A 24,027-nucleotide genomic window follows, 5' to 3' on the forward strand; every position below is an offset into this window, starting at 1 on the left:
TTTCCACCACTGGGGGATCTTCTGCTCCGTGAGCGACCAGACTTTGTCTGAAAGTGTCGCGTCCTCTAGTTCCCCGCGCCTTCCCTGAGAGCTGCAATCCCGGGATGTTAGCGATCGGCCATCTTGGATCGTTCTCCAGATGTCTTCTCTTTACTGGAGACATTGTTCTTGTGACACTTTGGCAGTTTCTGATAAGGACTATGTTTGCTTCTGCTTTCTGTTTTCAAGACAGGGTCTCACTCTATCACCCAGCCTGGGGTGCAGTGCTGGGATCTTGGCTCACTGCAACCTCAACCTCTCTAGCTCAAGCCATACTCTGGCTTCAGCCTCCCGAGTAGCTGGGACTGTAGGTGTGTGCCATCACACCCAGCTCATTTTTGTGATTTTGTAGAGACAGAGTTTGCCATGTAGCCCAGGCTGGTTGAGAACTTGATTGTTTTCATTAAGTTGACATGGTTATTAAGTGTACAGGTCGGGCATGGTGGCTCAGGCCTGTCAACCCAGCACTTTGGGAGGCCTAGGCAGGAGGATCATTAGATCCCAGGAGCTCAAGACCAGCCTTAGCAACATCGTGGGACCCCATCGCTACCAAAAAAAAAAAAAAAAAAAAAAAAGTGTTTAAATTAGCCAGGTGTGGTGGCATGAGCTTGAAGTCCTAGCTTCTTGGGAGGTTGAGGTGAGAGGACTGCTTGAGCCTGGGAGGTTGACCAGCCTGGGTGACAGAGTGAGACCTTGCCTCAGAAAAAGAAAGTATACTGTTCAGTGTACATTAGCTCCGTTTCTCCGTGGTGCTTCTCATAACCCACACGGCATTCATAACCTGACCAAACAGGAGGGCTGCACGGAGTCTCTGCAGATGGCTGTTGACATGCTGTGTGGGGATGCTACCCACCTTCCAGGAGGGCGTGTTTCCTGGCTGTGTCCTCAGATGCTGTGGTTTATGTCGCTCCGGGGTCTGGAGGTCTCTGTGTTCCTTTGCTTCTCCGTCCCGACTGATTTGCACGGCTGCCGTGGAGTCTCTCACGAACGACCCCTTCCTTCCCTTTCTGTTTTTCCAGCTACTCTCGGAACCGCACCTTCGACACGTACATTGGGCAGGGCTACGTGATTCCTGGGATGGATGAAGGTCTACTGGGTGTTTGCATCGGAGAGAAGCGAAGGATTGTGGTCCCCCCTCACCTGGGCTATGGAGAGGAAGGAAGAGGTGAGTATCACCTGCCTTCCCCACCAGCAGCGGCTGCTTGCACATTGCTTGGAACAGGGCTTCTTTTTCTTTTTCTTTTTTTTTTTTTTTTGAGACGGGGTCTCCCTCTGTGCCCAGGCTGGAGTGTACTGTGTGATCATAGCATTCTATGGCCTGGACTCCTGGCCTCAAGTGCTCCTCTTGCCTCAGCCTCCGGAGTAGCTGGCACTGCAGGCACACACCACCGCGCCCTGCACAGAGCTTCCTGAGAGCCAAAATACTGAAGCTAGAGTCCAGCTGAAGACTGCAATGCCCAGAGAGATTCAGTTCCTAGAGTTGTCCTGTTATTTCTCCTTGCTTCTCTGCCCATTTTCCTTTGCCTTTTGCAAATGTTAAATCCTACACCAAAGTTGAAAGAACCTTACGGTGAATTCTACTGTGTTTTGCCAGTTGTTAACATTTTGCTTTATTTGATCTCTTTTTATATTTATTTATTTATTTGGGGGCTGAACCATTTGAGAGTAAGTGCAAAAGCCCCTTTTTGGTTTTGTTTTCTATATTATAAAATTCACCCATTTAAGTATATAATGTAACGACTTTTAGAAAACTTAGTGGCTTGTGCAGCCATCGCCATAATCCCGTTTTAGAGCATTTTGTCACCCTCATACCACACTTTAAAAGTCACACAAATCCTACGTCTTGACTTTGGAAAAAGAAAATACAGATAAACAAAGAAAACAAAAATCTCCTCTAATCCTGCCACCCAGAAATAAGCCTTTTTTTTTTCCTATTTTTTCTTTACTTTTTTTTTTTTGGAGACAGTCTCACTCTGTCACTCAGGCAGGAATACAGTGGCACAGTCTCAGCTCACTGCAACCTCTGCCTCCTGGGTTCAGGTGAGTCTTGTGCCTAACCCTCCCAAGTAGCTAGGACTACAGGTGTGTGCCACCATGCCTGGCTAATTTTTAAATTTTTATTAGAGATGGCATTTTACCATGTTGGCCAGGCTAATCTCGAACTCCTGGCCACAAGTGATCTGCCTGCCTTTGCTGCCCGAAGTGCTGGGATTATGGATGTGAGTGACCACGCCCTGCCAGACATAAATATTGTTAATGTGACAGGCAGAGTGTTTAGCCCCCTGAAGTATCTATGCCCTAATCCCCAGAAACCTGTGAGTATTTTATCTTATTTTATTTATTTTGGTTTGAGACAAAATCTCACTCTGTTGCCCAGGCTGGAATACAGTGGTAAGATCCTAACTCATTGCAGCCTCCTGGGTTAAAGTGATCCTCCTGCATCAGCCTCCTGAGTAGCTGGGACTTCGTGTGTGTGCTACCATGCATGGCTAAAACTGCTGTTGTTTTTTTTTTTTTGTAAAGACAGGCATGGTTGGCCAGGTGCGGTGGTTCATGCCTGTAATCCCAGCACTTTGGGAGGCCGAGGCAGGTGGATCATCAGGTCAAGAGATCGAGACCATCCTGGTCAACAAGGTGAAACCCCGTCTCTACTAAAAATACAAAAATTAGCTGGGCACGGTGGTGCGTGCCTATAATCCCAGCTACTCGGGAGGCTGAGGCAGGAGAATTGCCTGAACCCAGGAGGCGGAGGTTGCGGTGAGCCGAGATCGCACCATTGCACTCCAGCCTGGGTAACAAGCGAAACTCCATCTAAAAAAAAAAAAAAGAACAAGACAGACATGGTCTTCTTATGTTTCCTAGGCTTGTCTGGAACTCCTGGGCTCAAGCAGTCCTCCCACTTTGGCCTTCCAAAGCGCTAGGATGCAGGTGTGAGCCAGCATACTTAGCCTCCTGTTACCTTATTAAAAGGGACTTGACAGGTTTGATTAAGAATCTTGAGATAGGGATAGTATACTGGATTATCCAGGCAGACTCAAATACTTACAACAGTCCTTGTAAAGGGGGGCAGGTGGTCAGACTGGGGGAAAAGTGCTGAACTGCTGACACAGAAGACAGAGGAAGAGGACCCTGCCAGGGAGTGAAGGTAGCCCTGAGAGGCTGGCGACGGCAGGAAACACATTCTCCCCCGCAGCCTCCAAGAGGAACACGTCCGTAACAATACCTTGAATTTGTGCTTCTGCCTTCAGAATTAGGGGAATCAGTTTGCATTGTTGCGCTGTTTTGTTGTTGTTGTTTGTTTTTGAGACAGAGTCTCGCTCTGTCACCCAGGCTGGAGTGCAATGGTGCGATCTTGGCTCACTGCACCCTCCACCTCCCAGGTTCAAGCGATTCTCTTGCCTCAGCCTCCTGAGTAGCTGGGACTACAGGTGCTCACCACCACACCGGCTAATTTTTTTGTATTTTAATAGAGACGGGGTTTTACCACATTGGCCAGGACCAGCTCAAACTCCTGACCTCGAGATCCACCCGCCTCGGCCTCCCAAAGTGCTGGGATTACAGGCGTGAGCCACCGCACCCGGCCAGTTTGCATTGTTTTAAACCAACAAGTTTGTGGAAATGTGCTGCACCAACAGCAGGAAGGAAATGCAGCCATGAAGTGAACATCCGTCTATACCTTTGAGTGAATGTATAGATTTAGACAAATGCCCACCTACACTAATCAGTATGGACAAACATGGGATTGTCTATGCTTATCACTTTGTGATTTCTCTCTTCACCCAATTTGTGGTGAACAGCAGATATGTTGGGAACAACTTTCTATGCTGTGTATGTTAACGGCTGCTCACTTGCTTAGGAAGGGTTGGTGCAGTACTGATTTTATTTGTGTGTCCTTTTGCTGATGGAAATCAGGTGGCCACGCTGGCTGTACATTTATTTTGTTAGTTCTGTTCTGTTCTCTGTTGATATATCAGATGGATCTTGAAAGTTTTCTCGGTAGCATTCATCCCAGAGGATCTAAGAAATGTCAAGTTGGTTGGAAAGTAGGTTGTACCATGGAGAAAATTTTTTTTCTCCCTGACTTAATTTCTGATTGATTAAACCAGAACAGATCACAGCTTAAGATCATTCGACAGGCCTTTCTTCACACGTCCTGCTTGTCTAGTCTAGTGTCTTGATGCTCTATTGTTTTTTATTGTGTAGATTTCTACTTCTAGTCAAATATAAACAGAAACAGATGAATACTTTCTGAGTGTTCTTGTTTCATTTTGGCCTGAGAACTATTCTTTCCTTGCTTTAAAACGAGTGCATTGATAGAAAACATTTGCTTAAATTTTTTTTCCTCTTGGCTTTCTATCAAGTATGAGACAGAGCTCTGCAAAGAATTATATAAGCCTCTGGGAAGCAACCAAAGGCTCATAAATTTTCTGGGCAGTGAGACTGCTTTATCCTGAATCACGTTGCTGTGGGAGGAGGGCACCCTGAGCGACCCTGAGTATAATCCCCAAGTACTCTTGAGTGGGGTCTGCGTCTGTCCTCTCCTGATCAGCACCTTTGGCCTCTTTGTGGGGGTTGCATAGGAGCTTATGCTGATTCCTGAGGGGCTGGCCCGAGAGGGGTCAGGATGCAGAGCTGTCTACTGAGTGGCTTCCTCACTGCACACCACAGGGCCAGCCATATTGTGAACTTTCGGCAAATATTTGTGGAAGGAATGAATTGTGGGCTGTCCATGTGCTCTCAGCCTCTATCAGCATTTCATTCTGTCACAGCCATTTTCCCCTGCAAGACTGGTGAAGGGAAAGAGGTAGGCCTCCTGGGAGAGGTTCTGGATCTTTCTGCTGCCTGCTTTGTTCCATGGCTCAGCCCTGAAATTACGGCACTTGGGTGGGTTTGCAGCCTTGAAGCGGGGAACGGATTGTGCCCGCGAGGTTGTGTAAGCACCACTCGGTCGATGGCTGGCTGTTTCCCTGCTTCCAGGTTACCTTTTGAGCACCCTTCTAGGAAGGAGAGGAAAGTTAATAGATTACATTTTACCCACTGTGCGTCTGGGTCTTCCTGCACGTGAACTCATCCAAACCTGGAAACAGTCTTCTGACGCATTAGTATCCTCCTTGTTTAGAAAGAGAATGAGGCCCAGAGAGTTCCACTCATTTGTCCAAGGCCACAATAGCTAACTCATGATGGAGCTGGAACTGGACCCAGGGCTCTCCAACCTGTGTGTGTCCTAGACAGAAAGAAAGAATGAGTCCCCACTAGGTAATGACTTGTTGATACCCACATGTGGAGAACTGAGAGCTCAAACTGAAAGTCCCAGGGCTCTCGGAGGAAACCCACCCCCAGTAGGAGCTGCAGAGTTTCTTGGGCGGGCTGTCACAGGCTGCTCTGTTTTTGTCATCTGTGTCTCTTCTGGGAGGGGCATTCTCATGCCGAGAATGAAGTGATGACTTATGTATTAGTTAAGGGTTTATTCAGAGAGGAGGCTGGTGTTGGGACCATGATGAAATGTCGGACTGTTTTGCCCATTTGCTGATCAGCACTCATTTCTACACTCAGTCTACACATAGCTTTGTGGAAGTCAGAGCAAGATAGAGGGATAGAGGTTCGAGGCCTTGGTGCTGCCTGGGGCAGGTAGGGTCTATGGTTCAAGGTCTGGTCTTTGTTTCTGTGGGCCTAGAAACTCCATCTATGTGTCCATCAAAGATTCATTGAGCTTCTTCATGACCAGGCCCTGCTCAAGGTACTAGGGATTCGGCAGAGAAAAACACAAACAAAACTTCCTGCCCACGTGGAGAGTGTTTCCTTGTTGACGCCCTCAATAACGTGTGTGCCTCACAGGTAACCAGGCACCTGGTGGACTGACTCATGTGAACTTCCTGGAAGCTAACATACCCACTTGATGCTACATGGTTACTTGACTGGGTGTGAACCGACCTCTGGTTCACTGGTTGGAATTCTTGTGCCTGGAATCCTTGGGGCCTGAGAGGCTGAGTTCATCTGGCTGCTGACATCAGATCTCAGGGATGTGGCTGGTTCCAAATGCATTCCTTTTTGCCCCGGAGAAGGCCCTGCACCAGAATGCAGGTGATTCCGGGGAGATTATATCTGCATGGACAAAATTTGGTGACTGCCTAGCTCAGTGTTAGAAGTTTGTAAGATTGTGGTAATATACTTAACATCTTTACCATTTGAAGTGTACAGTTTAGTGGCGTCAAATATATTCACAATGTTGTGTGACCATCACTACCATCTATACTCAGAACTCTTTTATCATCCCTAACCTAAACTCTGAACCCCTTACACAGTAACTCCCAATTCCTCCCTCCTTTCAACCTCTGACAACCACCTTTCTTTCTGTCTCTACCAATTTGCCTATTCCAGGTGCCTCACTTAAGTAGAATCATACAATATTTCTCTTTCTGTGTCGGGTTTATTTTACTTAGCATAATGTTTTCAAGGTCTATTTATATTTTAGCATTTATTAAAATTTCATGCTGCGCGTGGTGGCTCACACCTGTAATCTCAGCACTTTGGGAGGCTGAGGTGGGCGGATCATGAGGTCAAGAGTTCGATACCAGCCTGGCCCACATGGTGAAATCCCATCTCTACTAAAAATGCAAAAATTAGCTGGGCGTGTTGGTGTATGCCTGTAATCCTAGCTACTCAGGAGGCTGAGGCAGGAGAATTGCCTGAACCCAGGAGGCGGATGTTGCAGTGAGCCGAGATTGTGCCACTGCGCTTCAGCCTGGGCGACAGAGCAAGACTCCATTTCAAAAAACAAACAAACAAACAAACAAAAAAAGTGCACAAAAATTAGCGAGGCGTTGTCGTATGCGTCTGTATTCCCAGCTGAGACAGGAGAATCACTTGAACCTGGGAGATGGAGGTTGCAGTGAGCGGAGATCGCACCACTGCACTCCAGCCTGAGTGACAGAGCAAGACTCCGTCTCCCCCCCCCCACAAAAAAAATTCCTCTTTTTTGGCTAACGAATTTCATTCCATTTGATTGCTGAATGACTGTTCCATTGGATGCATGTACTACACTTTGTTGGTCACCGGTGATCACTCGGGCTGTTTCTACTTTTTGTCTATTGTGAATGATTCTTAATGCTGCTGTGAATATCACTGCACAAATAGCTGTTCGCATCTCTGCCTTCAATTCCTTTGTATATATGCCCAGGAGAGAGATTTTTACTTAATGTTTTATTGAAATTTAATTCACATACTGTAAAATTAATCATGTTAAAGTTTATAATTCAGTTGTTTTTAGTACATCTACCAGGTAACTCAACCATTACCTCTATCTAATTCCAGCATGTTTTCACCCCTCCAAAAAGTGACCTATAATCATTACCCTTTCCCCGTCAACCCCTCCCCCGCTGGCAGCAGGTGTCTATTTGTTGTCTCTACGGATTTACTTATGCTGGACATTTCCATATCCCTGGAATCCTGTAGTATGTGGCCTTTTGTGTCTGGCTTCCTTCACTTAGCATCATGTTTTCAAGTTCATTCCCAGATGAATTTCATGGGTTGCCAAGGTTGAGAAACCATAGATCCGCCTCCGCAGACACCCACCCTGTCCACGTGTGTCAGCTTCCCACGTACAGCCGTCCACGGTTCTGGCTCTGAGCAGCCCTCTGGCCAGTGGCAGGCTGTACTTCCTGGTTCCCATGAAAAGGAGCCTGCACCCCACTCCACCCGCACCAGCAGCCCGTGTATGAGTGAGTAGCAGCCACCTGTGTTCTGCTATAAAGCACACGCTTCTGGAATTAATACCTTTAACTTTGGCCAGCCCCAAAATTTGTAGCTCAGTTTTCTCAGGATTTTAATGAGAATTATACAATACATGCTTAACTTAGAAGAGTGCCTGGTACTCAGTAAACACCTATTAAATGTGGGTGTGAGTGTGTGTTTCTATTAGAGGCAGAGACCAATCGAGAAACAGACATAGAAAAGTACTTGTGGGGACGGGAGGTGAGGAGGGGCTGTCGGTGTTTGTGTGACTCCATCTGAATTTTGTCATTAGCTGTGTTATTCTCTTGTCTGAGTTCTTCCTTTTCTCTTCTTTTCTTTTCTTTCTTCCCCCTCCCCTCCCTTCCCCACCACTTCCTCGCTCCCCTCTCCTCTTTTTCTTTTCTTTGGATAGAGTCTCACTCTGTTGCCCAGGCTGGAGTACAGTGGTGCAATCCTAGCTCATGCTAGCCTTGACCTCCTGCCTCAGCCTCCCGAGTATCTGGGACTACAAGTGCTCACCACCACTCTCGCCTAATTTTTTCTGTAGAGACATTTGGCTGTTTTGTCCGGGCTGGTCTCAAACCCCTGGCCTCAAGTGATCCTCCAACCCCAGCATCCCAGAGTTGAGATGATACGCATGAGCCACCACCATACCCAACCTGAGTTGCTTGTCTGTCTTTTTTTTTTTTTTTTTGAGACGGAGTTTCGCTCTTGTTACCCAGGCTGGAGTGCAATGGTGCGATCTCGGCTCACCGCAACCTCCGCCTCCTGGGTTCAGGCAATTCTCCTGACTCAGCCTCCCGAGTAGCTGGGATTACAGGCACGCACCACCATGCCCAGCTAATTTTTGTATTTTTAGTAGAGATGGGGTTTCACCATGTTGACCAGGATGGTCTCAATCTCTTGACCTCGTGACCCACTCGCCTCGGCCTCCCAAAGTGCTGGAATTACAGGCGTGAGCCACTGCACCCAGCCTGCTCTTCTTATATGTAAAGTGCTGATAATAATGTGATATGTCCTTACGATGATTTAAAAATATTTTACATTTAAACTTCTCTGAAATGATTTGGACTGGGGGATGTTTTACAAATGATGCATATGTTTAAGTGTCCCCCAGGCCCTGAGACGCCATCATTAAATTCCTGGGTTTATGGCCATGCCTAACCCCTAAGGTTGCTGCAGGGACTTAAAGGAAAATGTATGTGAAAAATACTTTGGCAAACTGTAAAACATTATTTAGATGTGAGCTACTGTCCCCAAAAGTGGAAATAATGGAAAAGTTAATTAGTAATTCAGAACAGAACAAATAGCATGTATTCCAAAAGCATCCAAAGTAGGATGTATTCCACACAGTCTTGTGGCTGTGTATGATCATGATGGGACAATTTTGGGTAGAGGTGTGTTTTTTGTTTTTTGTTTTTTTGAGATGGAGTCTTGTTCTGTTGCCCAGACGGGAATCTCAGCTCACTGCAACCTCCGTCTCCCGGGTTCAAGCGATTCTCCTGCCTCAGCTCCACGAGTAGCTGGAACTACAGGCATGCGCCACCATGCCTGGCTAATTTTTTGTGTTTTTAGTAGAGACGGGGTTTCGCCATATTAGCTAGGATGGTCTTGATCTCCTGACCTTGTGATCCGCCTGCCTTGGCCTCCCAAAGTGCTGGCATTACGGGCGTGAGCCACTGTGCCCAGCCATGGGTATTTTTTTCTTTATGAAGTTTATGTTATGTTTTTCTTGAGCAGTGGTAGGACATTGGAGTGATTTCACTCTATGGCTGATTTTCTCACCCCACCTCTTACCTCCGGTGGGTGAGGGGCAAGTATTGATTTGGCTGGGCTCGCATTTCCTCATCTGTGGTCAACTTAGCCACTCATCTTAGCTCAATGATTCCATGGGGCAAAAGGCCATAGTTTTTAATTTTAGTCCAAACTGTGCTCATTACAGGCTGTGGGACCCAGGGCAAATCTGTGCCGCCGCTCATCCACCTGTAAAATAAAGATGAGGTTACATCTAACGGCCCTTTCAGCATCAGCTCAGAGTCCTCCTGGGGTTCCGTATCTGGGTGCCTGTTTTCCTCACTTGGAGGGCCTCGAGGACACACCTGGTGATACTGAGGAGGCCCATGTGCTGCAGCCTGCAGGGTCGTTCGTTAATTTCCTGTGTCTGTCACTTAGGGAATATCCCCGGCTCGGCTGTGCTGGTGTTCGACATCCACGTGATTGACTTCCACAACCCTTCAGACTCCATCAGCATCACCTCTCACTACAAACCCCCCGACTGCTCAGTGCTGAGTAAGAAGGGAGATTACCTCAAGTATCACTACAATGCCTCACTTCTGGATGGGACCCTGCTGGACTCCACGTAAGAGCAACCAGAATGGTGTGGAAGTAAGCCTGGAGGGTGATGGACAGGTGCTCCCACCTGGAGGGTGACGGACAGGTGCTCCCCCTAGAGGGTGACGGACAGGTGCTCCCACCGTCCTCCTCTCTTGGGTAGACAGCTTTGATCTCCATGCGCCATCCAACTGCATAGCTTATGCCTGCATCACTGCTCAGGTGCATTATGTTCAGAGTCTCCTATTAATGGTTTTGCCCTGCTACAGGTCATTTTTCAACCTGTCAAATTGTCTTTCTGAAAAGCAGATCTCATCATATAACTGCTGTCTTCCCTCTCTCCTTCTTTCCTTCCTTCCTTCCTTCCCTTTCTTTCTCTCTCTCTTTTATCTTTCTTTCTCTCTCTCCTTTTCTTTTCTTTTTTTTTTGGTTGTGGGGGAATGGTGTTTCTGTCGCCCAGGCTAGAGTACAGTGGCGTGATCTTGACTAACTGCAACCTCCACCTCCCAGGTTCAAGCAGTTCTTGTGCCTCAGCCTGCTGAGTAGCTGGGACTATACGTCCGCGCCACCACACTCTGCTAATTTTTTGTATTTTTAGCAGAGACAGGGTTTTACCATGTTGGCCAGGCTGATCTTGAACTCATGGCCTCAGGTGATCCACCCGCCTCGGCCTTCCAAAGTGCTGGGATTACAGGCGTGAGCCACCGCGCCTGGCCTCTTCCTTTTCCTTTTTGCAGGGTCTCACTCTGTGACCCAGAATGGAATGACGGAAGTGACCACACCTCACTGCAGCCTTGACCTCCTGGACGCAAGTGATTCTCTCACCTCAGCCTCATGAGTGAGCCTCACGTGTGCCACCACACCTGGCTAATTTTTATTTTATTTTTTGAGACAAGTTCTTGCTCTGTTGCTCAGGCTGGAGTATAGGGGCATGATCATTGCTCATTGCAACATCTATCTCCCAGGCTCAAGGGATCCTCATGCCTCAGTCTCCCAAGTAGCTGGGGTCACAGGCACATACCACCATACTTGGCAATTTTTTTTTTTTTTTTTTTTTTTAGCAGAGATCAGATTTTGCCATGTTGCCTTGGCTGGTCTCAAACTCCTGAGTTCAAGCGATCCCTCTGCCTCAGCCTCCCAAAGTTGCAGGATTGTAGGTGTGAGTCACTGCACCTAACCCAGGCTAATTTTTTAATTTTTGTAGAGATGGAGTCTCACTATGTTGCCAAGGCTGGTCTTGAACTCCTGACCTCAAATGATCCTCCTGTCTTGGCCTCTCAATGTGCTGGAGTTACAGGTGTGAGCCATCATGCCCAGCCTAATTGCTTTCTTTAAACATTGATGAACAGATAAAGGGCAAACTCACAAGTATGGCACGTAAGGCTCTCTCAGCTCCGTTCTGCCTCACCAGTCTCTTCTAATGGGGCTCATCTTCCACCTTCCAGGGCTGCCATGTGCAGTAGTGCAGGTTGTGCCCTGTTTTTCTTCCTTTTTCTGGTCAACTTCTGCCTGGCTTAAATGTTCTCTGTTTTCCCCAAATCTTTCCTTAATTCCTAGAAGAATCAACTCTTCCTGCTTCTGTAGTCTTATAACAGCTATGCATCACCTGTCTTTTAGTTTTGTTTCTATCTCTGTTGTGGATGTAAATACCTTATGGGCACTCAATTTATTTATTTACATTTTTATGCCCTGCACCTTACCCAGAGCACAGCACAAAAGCAGCATTGTATAAACGTTCATTGACTGAAATAAATCTGGGAATATATTAAATAGGAACCAACAGCATAAACTGGTGTCAGGCGTGTAGAAGGGGCTTAGCTTCTTGTGAACCTGAATATTCAGATATTTCTGTAAGTTAATCTTCTCTTTTTTGGGAGAGAAATATTTTCAGCATTAAGTTTTTTTTTTTAGAGACAGGGTCTTCCTCTGTGAGCCAGGCTGGAGTGCAGTGGTAAAATCAGGGCTCACCGTAACCTTAAACTGTTGGGCTCAAGAGACCCTCCTGCCTCAGTCATCCAGAGATCCGGGATTACAGGTGTGAGCCACCATGCCAGGCTAATTTCAGCAGTGTTTATATATCCATTTTGGCACTGAGCCTGAATTAGTTTCCTAACTTTGGTTTTGGGGAGGAAAAAAGCTTTGCATAAGCAGGTGCATGCTGCTGCACTGATTCTGGATGTGCGGGGCCCTCCCTCCCTTCCACCTGTCCCTCTGCCTCTAGCTTTGGGTGACGCTGGCTGTGGAATTTGACCAGCCTGGCCAACATGGTGAAACCCCGTCTGTACTAAAAAATACAAAAATTAGCTGGGCATGGTGGTGTGTACCTGTAATCCCAGGTATTTAAGGCAGGAGAATCTCTTGAACCTGGGAGGTGGAGGTTGTAGTGAGCTGAGATCGCTCCTCTGCGCTCCAGCCTGAGTGACCGAGACTCTGTCTCCAGAAATAAAGAAAAAGAAAAGACCCTATGGATATACTCTTCGGAGCTCTCCCCCTGGGGCTACAGGATCCTATATGCTAATACATTTAAGTATTTCAGCAACTCTAAAGGGCGTGATGGAAACATTGTTTCATGTATCTCTGACCAAGTAATAAGTGCTGACAGATAACCTACTGTCAGTCATAAAACGTATCTCAATTACAGAGAGGTTAAACTCTGAAAAAAATACGCATTTTGGAATCAAAGGAGTCTGTGCATAGGTTCCAGGGCCCAGACTTACAGGGACCTGGCTTACAACAGACCTTGCAAAGAAATCCCACCCCCTGGTTATTGGAAGCTGGTGGGAGCCAGGGCAGCAGGGAAGGGGCGTGGCTTGTAGTGCTTTTGTGGCTCAAGTGAGCTCCTTAAGAGTGAAAATGGTCCACGAGGTTGGAAGGGTCTGTAAGGTCCATGGCTGCTGTCCCTGCTCCTGCTCCTGCTGATGCTCACATTCCCGTCTGACCCTAAGGCTGAGGAAAGGGGAAGTGGGCGTGGAGAATGAACAAAGGAATTCCTTCTCGGAGGGTCCAGGATCTGCTTCTCACGTGGGGTGGGAAGAGTCAGTCTCCCTGCCTCCTGCGTGTGTTTGGAGGGTTCATAACATCCTGGCAGAGCACTTGGGAGCCATATGAGCCACGGCTCCTTATTAGGAAGTGCTTTCTGTACCCCGAGAGCCTCTGGATTACATGTAAATCTGCAGCGGAAGAGGAGCATCTGGCATCCTTGCTGGTGTCTTCCTAGTGTAAGCTTCAGAATAGCGGGACAATGGAAAGCTTGGCCGGCACCTGCCCACCTGGTCCCAGCTAGAGCCCTGTGTGGGCTGAGTCCTGTTCATCAAGACTAAGGCAGCAGCTGCTGCCTAGAGAGGAGAAACGGAATGGGAGCTGAGCAGGCAGGAAGCTGCAGGCCGGCAGTGGATGGTGCCAGGAAGCACTCAGGGGAGTGAGGACTGGGTTTGAGAGAAACACTACCCAAAAGAGAAAGAAAATCAAAGGACCCGAGGAAAAAGAATGAGTGGTGTGTTGAAAGATGACAGGTGACAACAAATCGTTTGCTTGGAGGATTTTGTTAATGCATGCATGTTTAAACTGGCCTCAGGGAGGAAGAAGAAACATGCATTCCTGGATGCAGAAGTGAGTTCCGGAATATTCTGTCATAAGACTTTGCAACTGGAATAGCCCCTAGGAAAGGCCGGCAGTAGGAGTTGGCTCCTCCCCTAAGGCGTCCCTCACCAGAGCTGGTTTGGTTTCGGGTTCCTCCCAGGTGGGAAAACACAAATCCTGTCTTGGTTTGCTGGGAACCAGCTGGAGGAGGGAAAGAAGCGGCTGCCCTTGGGGAAGGCCAGGCCAGGAAGCCTGCGAAGAGGATGTGACCTAAAGGGGCACCTGTCACCAGCTGCTCATGGGCATCAAGGGGATTCAGGGGAATTTTCTCCTTGGAGTAAAGAACATACTGGCCGGGCGTGGTGGCTCATGCCTGTAATCCCTGTACTTTGGGAGGCTGAAGCTGGTGGTTCATTTGAGGTCAGGAGTTCAAGACCAGCCTGGCCAACATGGCGAAACCCCGTCTCTACTAAAAATACAAAAATTAGCCAGGCATGGTGCATGGTGGTGCACACCTGTAATCTCAGCTACTTAGGAGGGTTAGACAAGAGAATCGCTTGAACCCGGGAGGTGGAGGTTGCAGTGAGCCGAAATCACACCACTACACTCCAGCCTGGGTGACAGAGCGAGACTCCATCTAAAAAAAAACTACACACACACAAAACAAAAAAAAACCATACTAGCTGTTTGCCTTTACGCAGTGGTAGGAATGCCACGGATTTTGAAGTAGATTTATTTTTAGTAGTGACTGAAGTAAAAAAACTGTCTTCCCAGGCCCATCAAAGATGATTAATCGCTCGGTGGGGGCCCTTTGTACTTCCTCTCCACCGTGCCAAGCCTGTTGTTATTTGCAATTTAAAATATCCCTGTGAGAGAGCTATATTTGTTGTCTCCGTTTTGTAGATAAAGTAACCGAGAGATTACGTTTCTCAGGGTCAAATTCAGTGGCAGAACCAGGAATCCAGCTCAGCTCTTGCTGAATCCAAAACCCAGGGTTTTCTGTTTTGTTTTTGTTTTTGAGATAGGGTCTCACTCTGTCACCAGGCTGGAGTGCGGTAGCCCGATCTTGGCTCACGACAGCCTCCATCTCCCCAGCTCAAGCATGAAGGACCCCATTTCACTATGCTCCTCCACTCTGGAACTTCCACAGCCTTCCCCGGATTTTCATGGCCTTGACAGTTTTGAAGATGACAGCCAGGCATTCTTCAGAAAGTGCCCCGATCTGTGTCTGTCTGATGTCCCCTCGTGATTAGATGGGGATTTTTTATTTCTTTGGTAGAAATATCCCGTGAGTGACATGGTTTTCCCATGGGAACACTCTCAGTGCCAACGGGCTGGTGACCTAACATGAGGCTCTTCTGTTTCATTTTAGGTGGAATTTAGGCAAAACTTACAATATTGTTTTGGGATCTGGACAAGTCGTACTGGGAATGGACATGGGTCTCAGAGAGATGTGCGTTGGCGAGAAACGGACAGTGATCATTCCGCCCCACCTGGGCTACGGGGAGGCTGGCGTGGGTGAGTAAGCAACAGTATTCAAGGGTGTTTGGGGCCTGCTTACCATCTGAATTTTGTTTTTGGGGGTGCCACAGTTAGAACCACAGTATGCTTCTTCCATGTAAAATCCAAAGAGTCTGCGGTTTCTATTTTTAAAAATTATTTAGCATTTTTGTTTAACGGCCCTGTGAATTCAGTGAGCCACGTCACTGCTCCATTACTCTCTTGAGAAAGAACCAGTATTAGTGAAATAAATCTTGCATCTTCAGACCTATTTGTGGGAGGTATCCCTGGGGAGCTGTCCGGGAGGCTTCTCTGGGGTCAGACTGGGCACATCCTTCTGGAACTGTTTCCTGGGACAGGTCGAATGTTGTCGGCTGTTGCTTTTCACTTCTGAGCCTGTAGACTGTCCAACATGGTCTCATTTTGGGAGAGATTCATTGCGAGTTCTGGAAATACTGGCTTTACCTCAGCCTCACAGTGGTTATGTTCCGCTCCATTATTTCAGCCACAATGTGTCTTCCACATGGGAATTCAGGAACTCCTATTTTTTCCAGAGACAGGGTCTTGCTCTGTCACCCAGGCTGGAGTGCAGTGGCGCCATCATGCCGCCTTGAACTCCTGGGCTCAAGCAATCTTCCCCCTCAGCCTCCTGAGTAGCTGGGACTTCAGGCATGTGCCACTGCTTCTGGCTGACTTTTTGTTTTTTAGAGACGAGGTCTCGCTGTGTTTCCCACACTGGTCTTGAACTCCTGGGCTCAAAGGATTCTCCTGCGTAGGCCTCCCAAAGTGCTGGTATGACTGGTGTTAGCCACCGTGCCTGGCCCCAGGAACCCCTTCTTTTCAGTGTTTTTACACCGCTGATATTTAGACATGGAGGAGATAGAAAGAGCTAAGTTGTAACAATGATAGGCACTGAGGATTTATATTTTTTTCCCCATAAACGAATTGTAAAGTACTTTGTTCTTCCTACCAATCCCAGAAAAAAACCCTTTAAAAGATTGTTATATATTCTTTAACACTTTTCTGTGATATATTATAAATAATTCTAATCCTTATAATTAATTGTTATAATGATTCACAACATATTGTGAATATGACATAATAATGTGATACATTACAAATAATTATAACGTATTATATATAACATGTGATCTAGATGTTATATATAATATGAGTTAGTGCTCATGGTCCAATCTTGGTTCATCATCTTTAGGCATATTGTTATAATTCTAAAAGTTCTGTTCTTAGATTTGCTGAAAAGTTTTACCATTGTAGTGTAGTTTCTACAAACAGCTTTCAAACTTTATTCAACAAGACACACAATAAGAAATACATTTTGTTTCCCAATCTGTATCCTACATAAACATATAATTTAGACACACACACATTTATGTATTTATTTTTAATCAATACACCACGAATTTGCATGTCCTCTTTGCAGGGGCGTCGTGCTAACCCTCTCTGCATGGTACCAATTTTAGGATGTGTTGCGGAAGGGAGTACTGTGTTTAGTTTTATATATAAAATTGACAGTTGGGCACAGTGGCTCACACCTGTAATGCCAGCACTTTGGGAGGCTGAGGCAGGTGGATTATGAGGTCAGGAGATTGAGACCATCCTACCCTGTCTCTACTAAAAATACAAAAAATTAGCCATGCATGGTGGCATGCCCCTGTGGTTTCAGCTACTCAGGAAGCTGAGGCAAGGGAATCACTGGAACCTGGGAGGCGGAGGTTGCCATGAGCTGAGATCGCACCACTCCACTCCAGCCTGAGTGACAGAGCAAGACTCTGTCTCAATAAGTAAAATAAAATAAAATTGAAACTCAAGATTCATGACACAATACCTATCCTTTCTATAGGTACAATGTATTTTATTCCTTTCTTTTTTTTTTTTTTTGAGACGGAGTTTCACTTGGTCACCCAGGCTGGAGTGCAGTGGCATGATCTCGACTCACTGCAATGTCCGCCTCCCTGGTTCAGGCAATTCTCTTGCCTCAGCTTCCCAAGTTGCTGGGACTATAGGTGCGCACTGCCCCACCTGGCTACTTTTTGTATTTTTAGTAGAGACAGGGTCTCACCATGTTGGCCAGGCTGGTCTTGAACTCCTGACCTCAACTGATCTGCTCGACTTGGCCTCCCAAAGTGCTGGAATTACAGGTGTGAGCCACTGTGCCTGGCCTCTATTCTATTCCTTAATTTTTTAAAAAAGGAACAGAATACATTGTATTCTGTCACTGCCCTCTAAACTGATTTCGTTAATGGGCCACTGCCTACAGTGGGAAAGTGACTAGCCTCTGCTCGGTTTTCTTCCTTCGGCCACAAGTCCTACCCTGAGTGAGGCTGCTGGAGGTCGGAGTGGGTGCCGGTTAATGGACTTGACGGCTGCCTGCTGGCTGACACCGCCTCCCACTCCTGTCGCCTGGGCAGATGGAGAAGTGCCTGGCAGTGCTGTGTTGGTGTTTGACATTGAGCTGCTGGAGCTGGTGGCTGGCCTGCCCGAGGGGTACATGTTCATATGGAATGGTGAGGTATCACCCAACCTCTTTGAAGAAATTGACAAGGACGGCAATGGAGAAGTCCTCCTGGAAGAGGTAACTAACTGGCCTTTGTAGGAAGGTGGGACTGAAGAGCTCAGGGAGCCTGGTGAGGCCACTGGGCGGGTTCTGAAGGTGAGGCCTTCCCAGGGTGAGGCCAGCGAGCTGGAGGGCTTGTGAGATGACCAGCACACTCGTGTGCCAAGCGCTTTTACATACTTCATTCCCCTCTGAAGAAACCGAGTCCTTGGGAGGTGCAGGGCTTGATTCCGGGGCGTATAGCCTGTATTTAGTTCTCATTACTGGGTGCTCACCGCGTGCCTGTGTGTGCTGCGTGTCTTCAGTGTATTCTCTGTTTGGCCCTCACAATAGCTCTTTTTTAGAAGAAACTGCACAGAGAAGGTAAATGACTTGTCCAAGGTCACACAGCTACTCAGAGGTTTGAGCCAGGACTACATGCCTCTTTGTGAAGCTGGGGGATTCCAGCTCCTGCCTCTTCCACGTCTGACAGCCTCCAGCCATTTCCTCTCTCTCTCCACATCCTCAGCACTTCTGGGTCGTTCTCATTTGCATACAGATGTGGTGCTATTATCTTTCCCTTCCCTGGATGTGTCTTTCTATTTCTTTCATTATTTTCATTCGTTACAGCAAAACCTTCACAAGAATTGTGTGTCCTTCCTACCTCCAATTCCTCTCTTTCCGTTCCCTCTTAAACCCACTCCTGTCTGGCGTTTGTCCCTCTGCGCCTCTGAGCCTGACCTTGCCAGGGTGGCCACTGCCTTCTGTGTCACGGAATCCAGTGGTCAGCTCTCACGCTCCTCTTCAACACGGCTGGTTCCCCCGCAGGACGCGTCTTTTTCTGGCTTGCGAGACGCCGCACCTGTGTGGTGTTTCTTCCGCTTCCCTGGTGCGTCCTCTCAGGCCTCTTCTCCCTGATCTCTTCGTGTTTGAGTGCCCCAGGCCAGGTCCTGACCTTTGTTCTTTGCTCCATCTTTAAGTCACTGGCTCGGTGTGGGGTCCGTATCCTGATGCTGTCTGGATTTGTAGCTCCAGTCGTTTCCTCTCTGCACTTTACCTCGTGTGTTCAGCTGTTTGCTCGATGTCCTCACTGACTGAACCCCTGCTATCCACCGGCACCCCCACGCCCCTGGAGCCTGTTTTACCCAGAGCCTTTCCCATCGCAGTCAGTGGCAACACCGGCCTCCAGTGGCTCAGGTGAGAGCACTCCGTGATCTCTGACTCCTCTTTCTCTCGTAGGCCATGATAATCCTCGGGAAATCATTCCAGCTCTGCCTTCAGAGCACATGCAGAACCTGACACTTGTCACGACCTCCACCCTCAGCATCACAGCAGTGCTGTTCAGGAAGGGCCTCCTGCCCTCCCCCTTGCCTCTACTGTCCTAGAGTGGCTGTTCTCACATAGAAACTGGGTCAGACCTGCCAAGGCCGTCTCCAGGGCCTCACGTAGTCTAGGAAGACCCTGCACTTCCTGCCCGCTGTGACCTCCTCGCCCGCTATCTCCCTCTGCCCACTTTACCCGACCACCCCTCCCCCGATGCTGTCTGTGGCCAGCCAGGCATGCGTCCACCTTGAGCCCAGGCACCGGCTGCCCTCTGCTCAGGAGACATCTGCCCCAGATAACTTGTTCAGCCCTTTCCTTCCCTTCTTTTAAGCCTTTGCACAAACCTCTTCTCCTTAAGGCGTTATCCTGACGACTGAATGTAACACTTCGTCCCTTTCTCCCTTCCTTACCGAGCTCTGCGTTTTGATTTTTTTTCTGGAGCGTTTCACTTTGTAACTTAATGTGTAGTTTACCTGTTTTTATGTTCACGTCTAGTTGTCTGTCTTTCCACTAGAATGCAAACACTACAGGGGCACGATGTCTGTGTGTTGATGTATTTCAAGTCTAGAACAGCGCTCAGCACACAGTGGAATGTGTGTTTTGATCACGTGAATGAATGCATGCATCCAAAAATGTTCTCACAGTCTTGGGTGGTCGTGGGGGTCAAAATGTTCTCACAGTCTTGGGTGGTCGTGGGGTCAGCCTTTGGTGGGGAACCACGTGGGGAGAACGGGTAGCTCCGGCAGCTGCTGTGTATTGGCTACCTGAATACTAAGGGCTCTTGGAGTCATTCAGTACAAAAGATCTTGTCTGTGTTGGAATCCCAGACCCAAGTGTCAGCCCTGTCACCCCCAGACTGCTCTGTTTCTGACCCCAGGCCTGGCGTTTACAGTGGCTGAACTCAAGGTCTGTCCTGTCCCCTCCTTTTCCAGTTCTCAGAGTACATTCACGCCCAGGTGGCATCTGGTAAAGGAAAACTCGCTCCTGGCTTTGATGCTGAGCTGATCGTGAAGAATATGTTCACCAACCAGGACCGGAATGGAGACGGGAAGGTCATAGCCGAGGAATTTAAACTCAAGGATCAGGAAGCAAAACACGATGAACTCTAACCCTGGCTTGAATCAGATGGTGCCAGGGAGTACGTGACACCAAGCCACTTGTCGTGGCGGAATATGCAGCGAGCGTGCGAGGGTCTCTCAGAAGGTGCATCATTAGCCAGTAGTAGGTGGGTCACATAGTACCTGGTGTACACAGCGGGTGGGTTGGCATATGGGTGAGAAGTTTAGGCTGATTGCCAGTGACAGTAAACAAAAGCTGTGCAGGGGTTCTTAGCATGGGACGTGTCTAGTATTGAAAAGACTGCACTGCCAGGCATGATTTGTGAGCCTTCTGGGAAATTTCGTTACTAAAGGGATATAGTGCCACACAGAAGTTATAACCATCTGGGAGGAACCATAAGAAAAAATGTCCAGGGTACCTGCATGAAGAGGGTTATTAACATTTGTTAACTTGCTGGTTAAAACATTTTAGAGATATTCCTGAGATGGGCAGGAGAGGCAGAGGGCTTGCTTGCCCCAGCAGGGTTCCCAGAAGACAGCTGTGGTTCTTCCCAGCTGCCTGTGTAAGCTCTGATGATGCCCCCGCCACACACACACACACGCACATCATGCTTTTCCAGCTCGGCACACCCCGCCCCATAATAGTGTGTAACTTGGAGGTTAAAAGAGCCTTCTGGACAGAAAACTGGGCCAGGAAAAGGCATCTCAGACTACGACTAGAGAATCTGATTCTGCATTTGCCACGTAAGGTCATCTGCTTAGCTTTATCTTATTCCCACCTTTCTATCCCGTAGAACACTCTCTTTTGTATCCATAGTAATTAGATAAATAGGGCTGGGGGCTGGGCTCCGCTGGTCACTCAACAGAGTATTTTCCTTGTCTGAGATGGAAGTTTCGTCCCAATAGATGAGCTGCTGAGCATCCACAAGGTGACCTTTTTCTGCTGCCCATTTGTGTCCTGGAGAGGGTGGTGCCCCAAAGGCAGAGGCCACCCGCCGTAAGACAGGAATGACAGTCCACCTGCTGGCCTGATTCGTGCATCACGCAGTAACCACATGGCTCCCTTCTCTCCTCTGTTCCCAAGTGGTGGTGGCACTTACCCTGAAGTCGTCAATGATTTCCCTTTGAAACTACTTTATTTTACTAATTTAAACGATTTTGTACTGATGTAGCCCTGAGATAGTTCACGAAAATGCTGTGCACTCATTCAATGGAATAAATGTTGGAAAGCTGATCTTTTCTGATATAAAACGTTGAATTATATTATCTGGTTTCCTCATGTTTTATTGGAAGGCTGCAGACCTATGAGAATGCACCGTGCAGTCAGAATCCCCTTGATGAACACGGCGGGACTTTGCCGCAGTTACAGAGGGAGCTCTGCTTACAGGGAGTGTCCGTCAGGGTCCTGGCCCTCCTCCAGGACTCCTGAAGAGAAGCTAAGGAAAGGACTGTTTAGAGTGGTGTGAGCAGGGCTCGGGGGAGCTGAGGATGTTGAGTGCCGGTGACAGCAGTGTTGGCCACTGCAGGAGGCTGCTATCACTGGGTCCTGAGGGGCCAAGAGGAGGCAGCGGGAGCAGCACAGGAAGGGCTGCCTGGAGTCGTCCTGGAGAGACAGAGCCACTACTAGCAGTGCGGCTGACACTGCAGCAGGATGAGGGACAAGCGCCCCATCCCCTCTGTGCCCCCACTCTCTGCTGCCTGCCACTGGTTGTTGGAAGCCAGAGGGTAAGAGGAACTCAGAGACTGGAGTTCTCAGAGGTCAGTCTCTTGGATGCAGAGAAAGGTGGAGAATGATTCTGAGGTAGGGATGGGGTGGATGGGAGCAAATGGAGAATAATTGGCACATGTATAGAGAAACTCTGTGTATGTGTGTGTGTGTGTGTGTGTGTGTAGCACAATTATACATTTAAAAGCAATATTTTAATATATATTATATATGGTAATATACATGAAATATATGTATAATATGTACATACAATTGCTGTTAAAAAGCAGATATTGGCCATGTGCCGTGGCTCACGCTTGTAATCCCAGCACTTTGGGAGGCTGAGATGGGTGGATCATTTGAGGTTCAGGAGTTCAAGACCAGCTTGGCCAACATGGTGAAAACCCATCTACTAAAAATACAAACAAAGAAACAAACAAATATAGCCAGACGTGGTGGTGGGCTTGTAATCCCAGCTGTTTGGGAGGCTGAGGCAGGAAAATTGCTTGAACCTGGGAGGCAGAGGTTGCAGTGGGCCGAGATTGCGCCACTGCGCTCTGCACTCCAGCCTGGGCGACACAGCAAGACTCTATCTCAAAACAAAAAAGAAAATGTTACTGTTTATTCTTTGCAACTTTGCAACTTCAGAGAAGCCAAGGAGATGCTGTGGCCTTCCTGGCTGCTGTCCCCTGGATAGTTCCTCAGCCCTCTGCCTCCCACTCCGTAGTTTCTCAGATTTTCCATTTAACATAATTCCTTAAGTACATGGGACAGGTTAATAATTGCACTTCTCACTGGGCATAGTGGCTCATACCTGTAATCCCAGCACTTTGGGAGGCCGAGGCAGGCAGACCTCAGGAGTTCAAGACCAGACTGGGCGACATGGCAAAACCCCATCTCTACAAAACACACTAAAATTAGCCAGGCATGGTAGCTAGCTCCTGCACACCTGTGGTCTACTTGGGAGGCTGAGGTGGGTCACTTGAGCCTGGGAGGTCGAGGCTGCAGTAAGCCCTGATAATGCCACTGCACTCTAGCCTGGGCAGAGGGAGACCCTGCATCTCAAAAACAAAAGAATATTGTTCCCGATTATTTGTTGCTAGATGCAGATATAAACCATTTATGCTTATTAATAATTTGTGTGTGGTTTCCATGCTTAATGTTGGAATTTCGAGGCCAGGTGCGGTGGCTCACACCTGTAATCCTAGCACTTTGGAAGGCCAAGGCAGGTGAATCACGAGGTCAGGAGTTCAAGACCAGCCTGGCCAAGATGGTGAAACCCCATCTCTACTAAAAATACAAAAATTAGCCGAGCAGGGTGGCAGGTGCCTGTAGTCCCAGCTACTCGGGAGGCTGAGGCAGGAAAATTGCTTGAATCTAGAAGGTTGCAGTGAGCTGAGATCATGGCGCTGCACTCCAGCCTGGGCCACAGAGCAAGACTCCATCTCAAAAAAAAAAAAAAGAATTTTGATTGATCAGGCAGTTTCTTCCAGCTTACACTGGCCATATTTAAAATCTCACTTAAATGCAGACAACACTCACATTTATAGTTCCTGCTCAGATTTCTCCTTTGAGCTCTACTCTTTTTGGTATCTTCTCGAATGTCTCACAGGCACCTCAAACTTTGTCTGTCCAAAACAACATCTTTTCCCACTCCCTTCTCAACACCACCAAGCCCGTTCCTCTCCATCTTCCCTGCTGCCCATGTGTCCAAAGCAGACATCAGTGAGCCCCTCCTCTCTCATCTCACATATTTAAGCCAACAGCAAGTTTTGTCAGTTCTGTCTCTAAGCTACTGCTGGAAATGACCCACTTCTCTCCAGTTCCCCAGCCCCAGCCCCACAAACCAACCATTATTTCTAGCTGGAACTGCTGAAATAGCTCCCCCTAACTGGTGTGCCTGGGTTTATCTGCCCTCACTAGTCCTGTTCCCACATGGCAGCAGTGATCCTGCCTCTCCTTTGCAAGGATAGAAAAAACAAAGGGTTTTTTTTTTTTTTTTTTTGAGATGGAGTGTCCCTCTGCCACCCAGCTGGAGTGCATAATTTCGGCTTACTGCAACCTCCAACTCCCTGGTTCAAACAATTCTCCTGCCTCAGCCTCCTGAGTAGCTGTGATTATAGGCACACGCCACCATGCCCAGCTAATTTTTGTATTTGTAGTAGAGATGGGGTTTTACCTGCCAAGATGGTCTTGATCTTCTGACC

General features: G+C 47.9%; 1 protein-coding gene across 1 annotated transcript in view; it reads left to right on the forward strand.

The window, feature by feature from the left end:
* The window catches only part of FKBP9 (FKBP prolyl isomerase 9), a 53,393-nt gene extending 32,015 nt beyond the window's left edge, over positions 1-21,378 (forward strand). Inside the window, exons 6-10 of the mRNA XM_002807022.6 lie at positions 1,059-1,204; positions 9,943-10,129; positions 15,053-15,198; positions 17,610-17,773; positions 19,990-21,378. Coding sequence (XP_002807068.1) covers positions 1,059-1,204; positions 9,943-10,129; positions 15,053-15,198; positions 17,610-17,773; positions 19,990-20,166 — 820 coding nt within the window. The 3' untranslated portion in view covers positions 20,167-21,378. The remainder of the gene's footprint in view (positions 1-1,058; positions 1,205-9,942; positions 10,130-15,052; positions 15,199-17,609; positions 17,774-19,989) is intronic.
* The last annotated feature ends 2,649 nt before the right edge of the window (positions 21,379-24,027 follow it).

This window comes from Callithrix jacchus, chromosome 11, assembly GCF_049354715.1.
Source record: "Callithrix jacchus isolate 240 chromosome 11, calJac240_pri, whole genome shotgun sequence".
Classification (NCBI taxonomy): domain Eukaryota; kingdom Metazoa; phylum Chordata; class Mammalia; order Primates; family Cebidae; genus Callithrix; species Callithrix jacchus.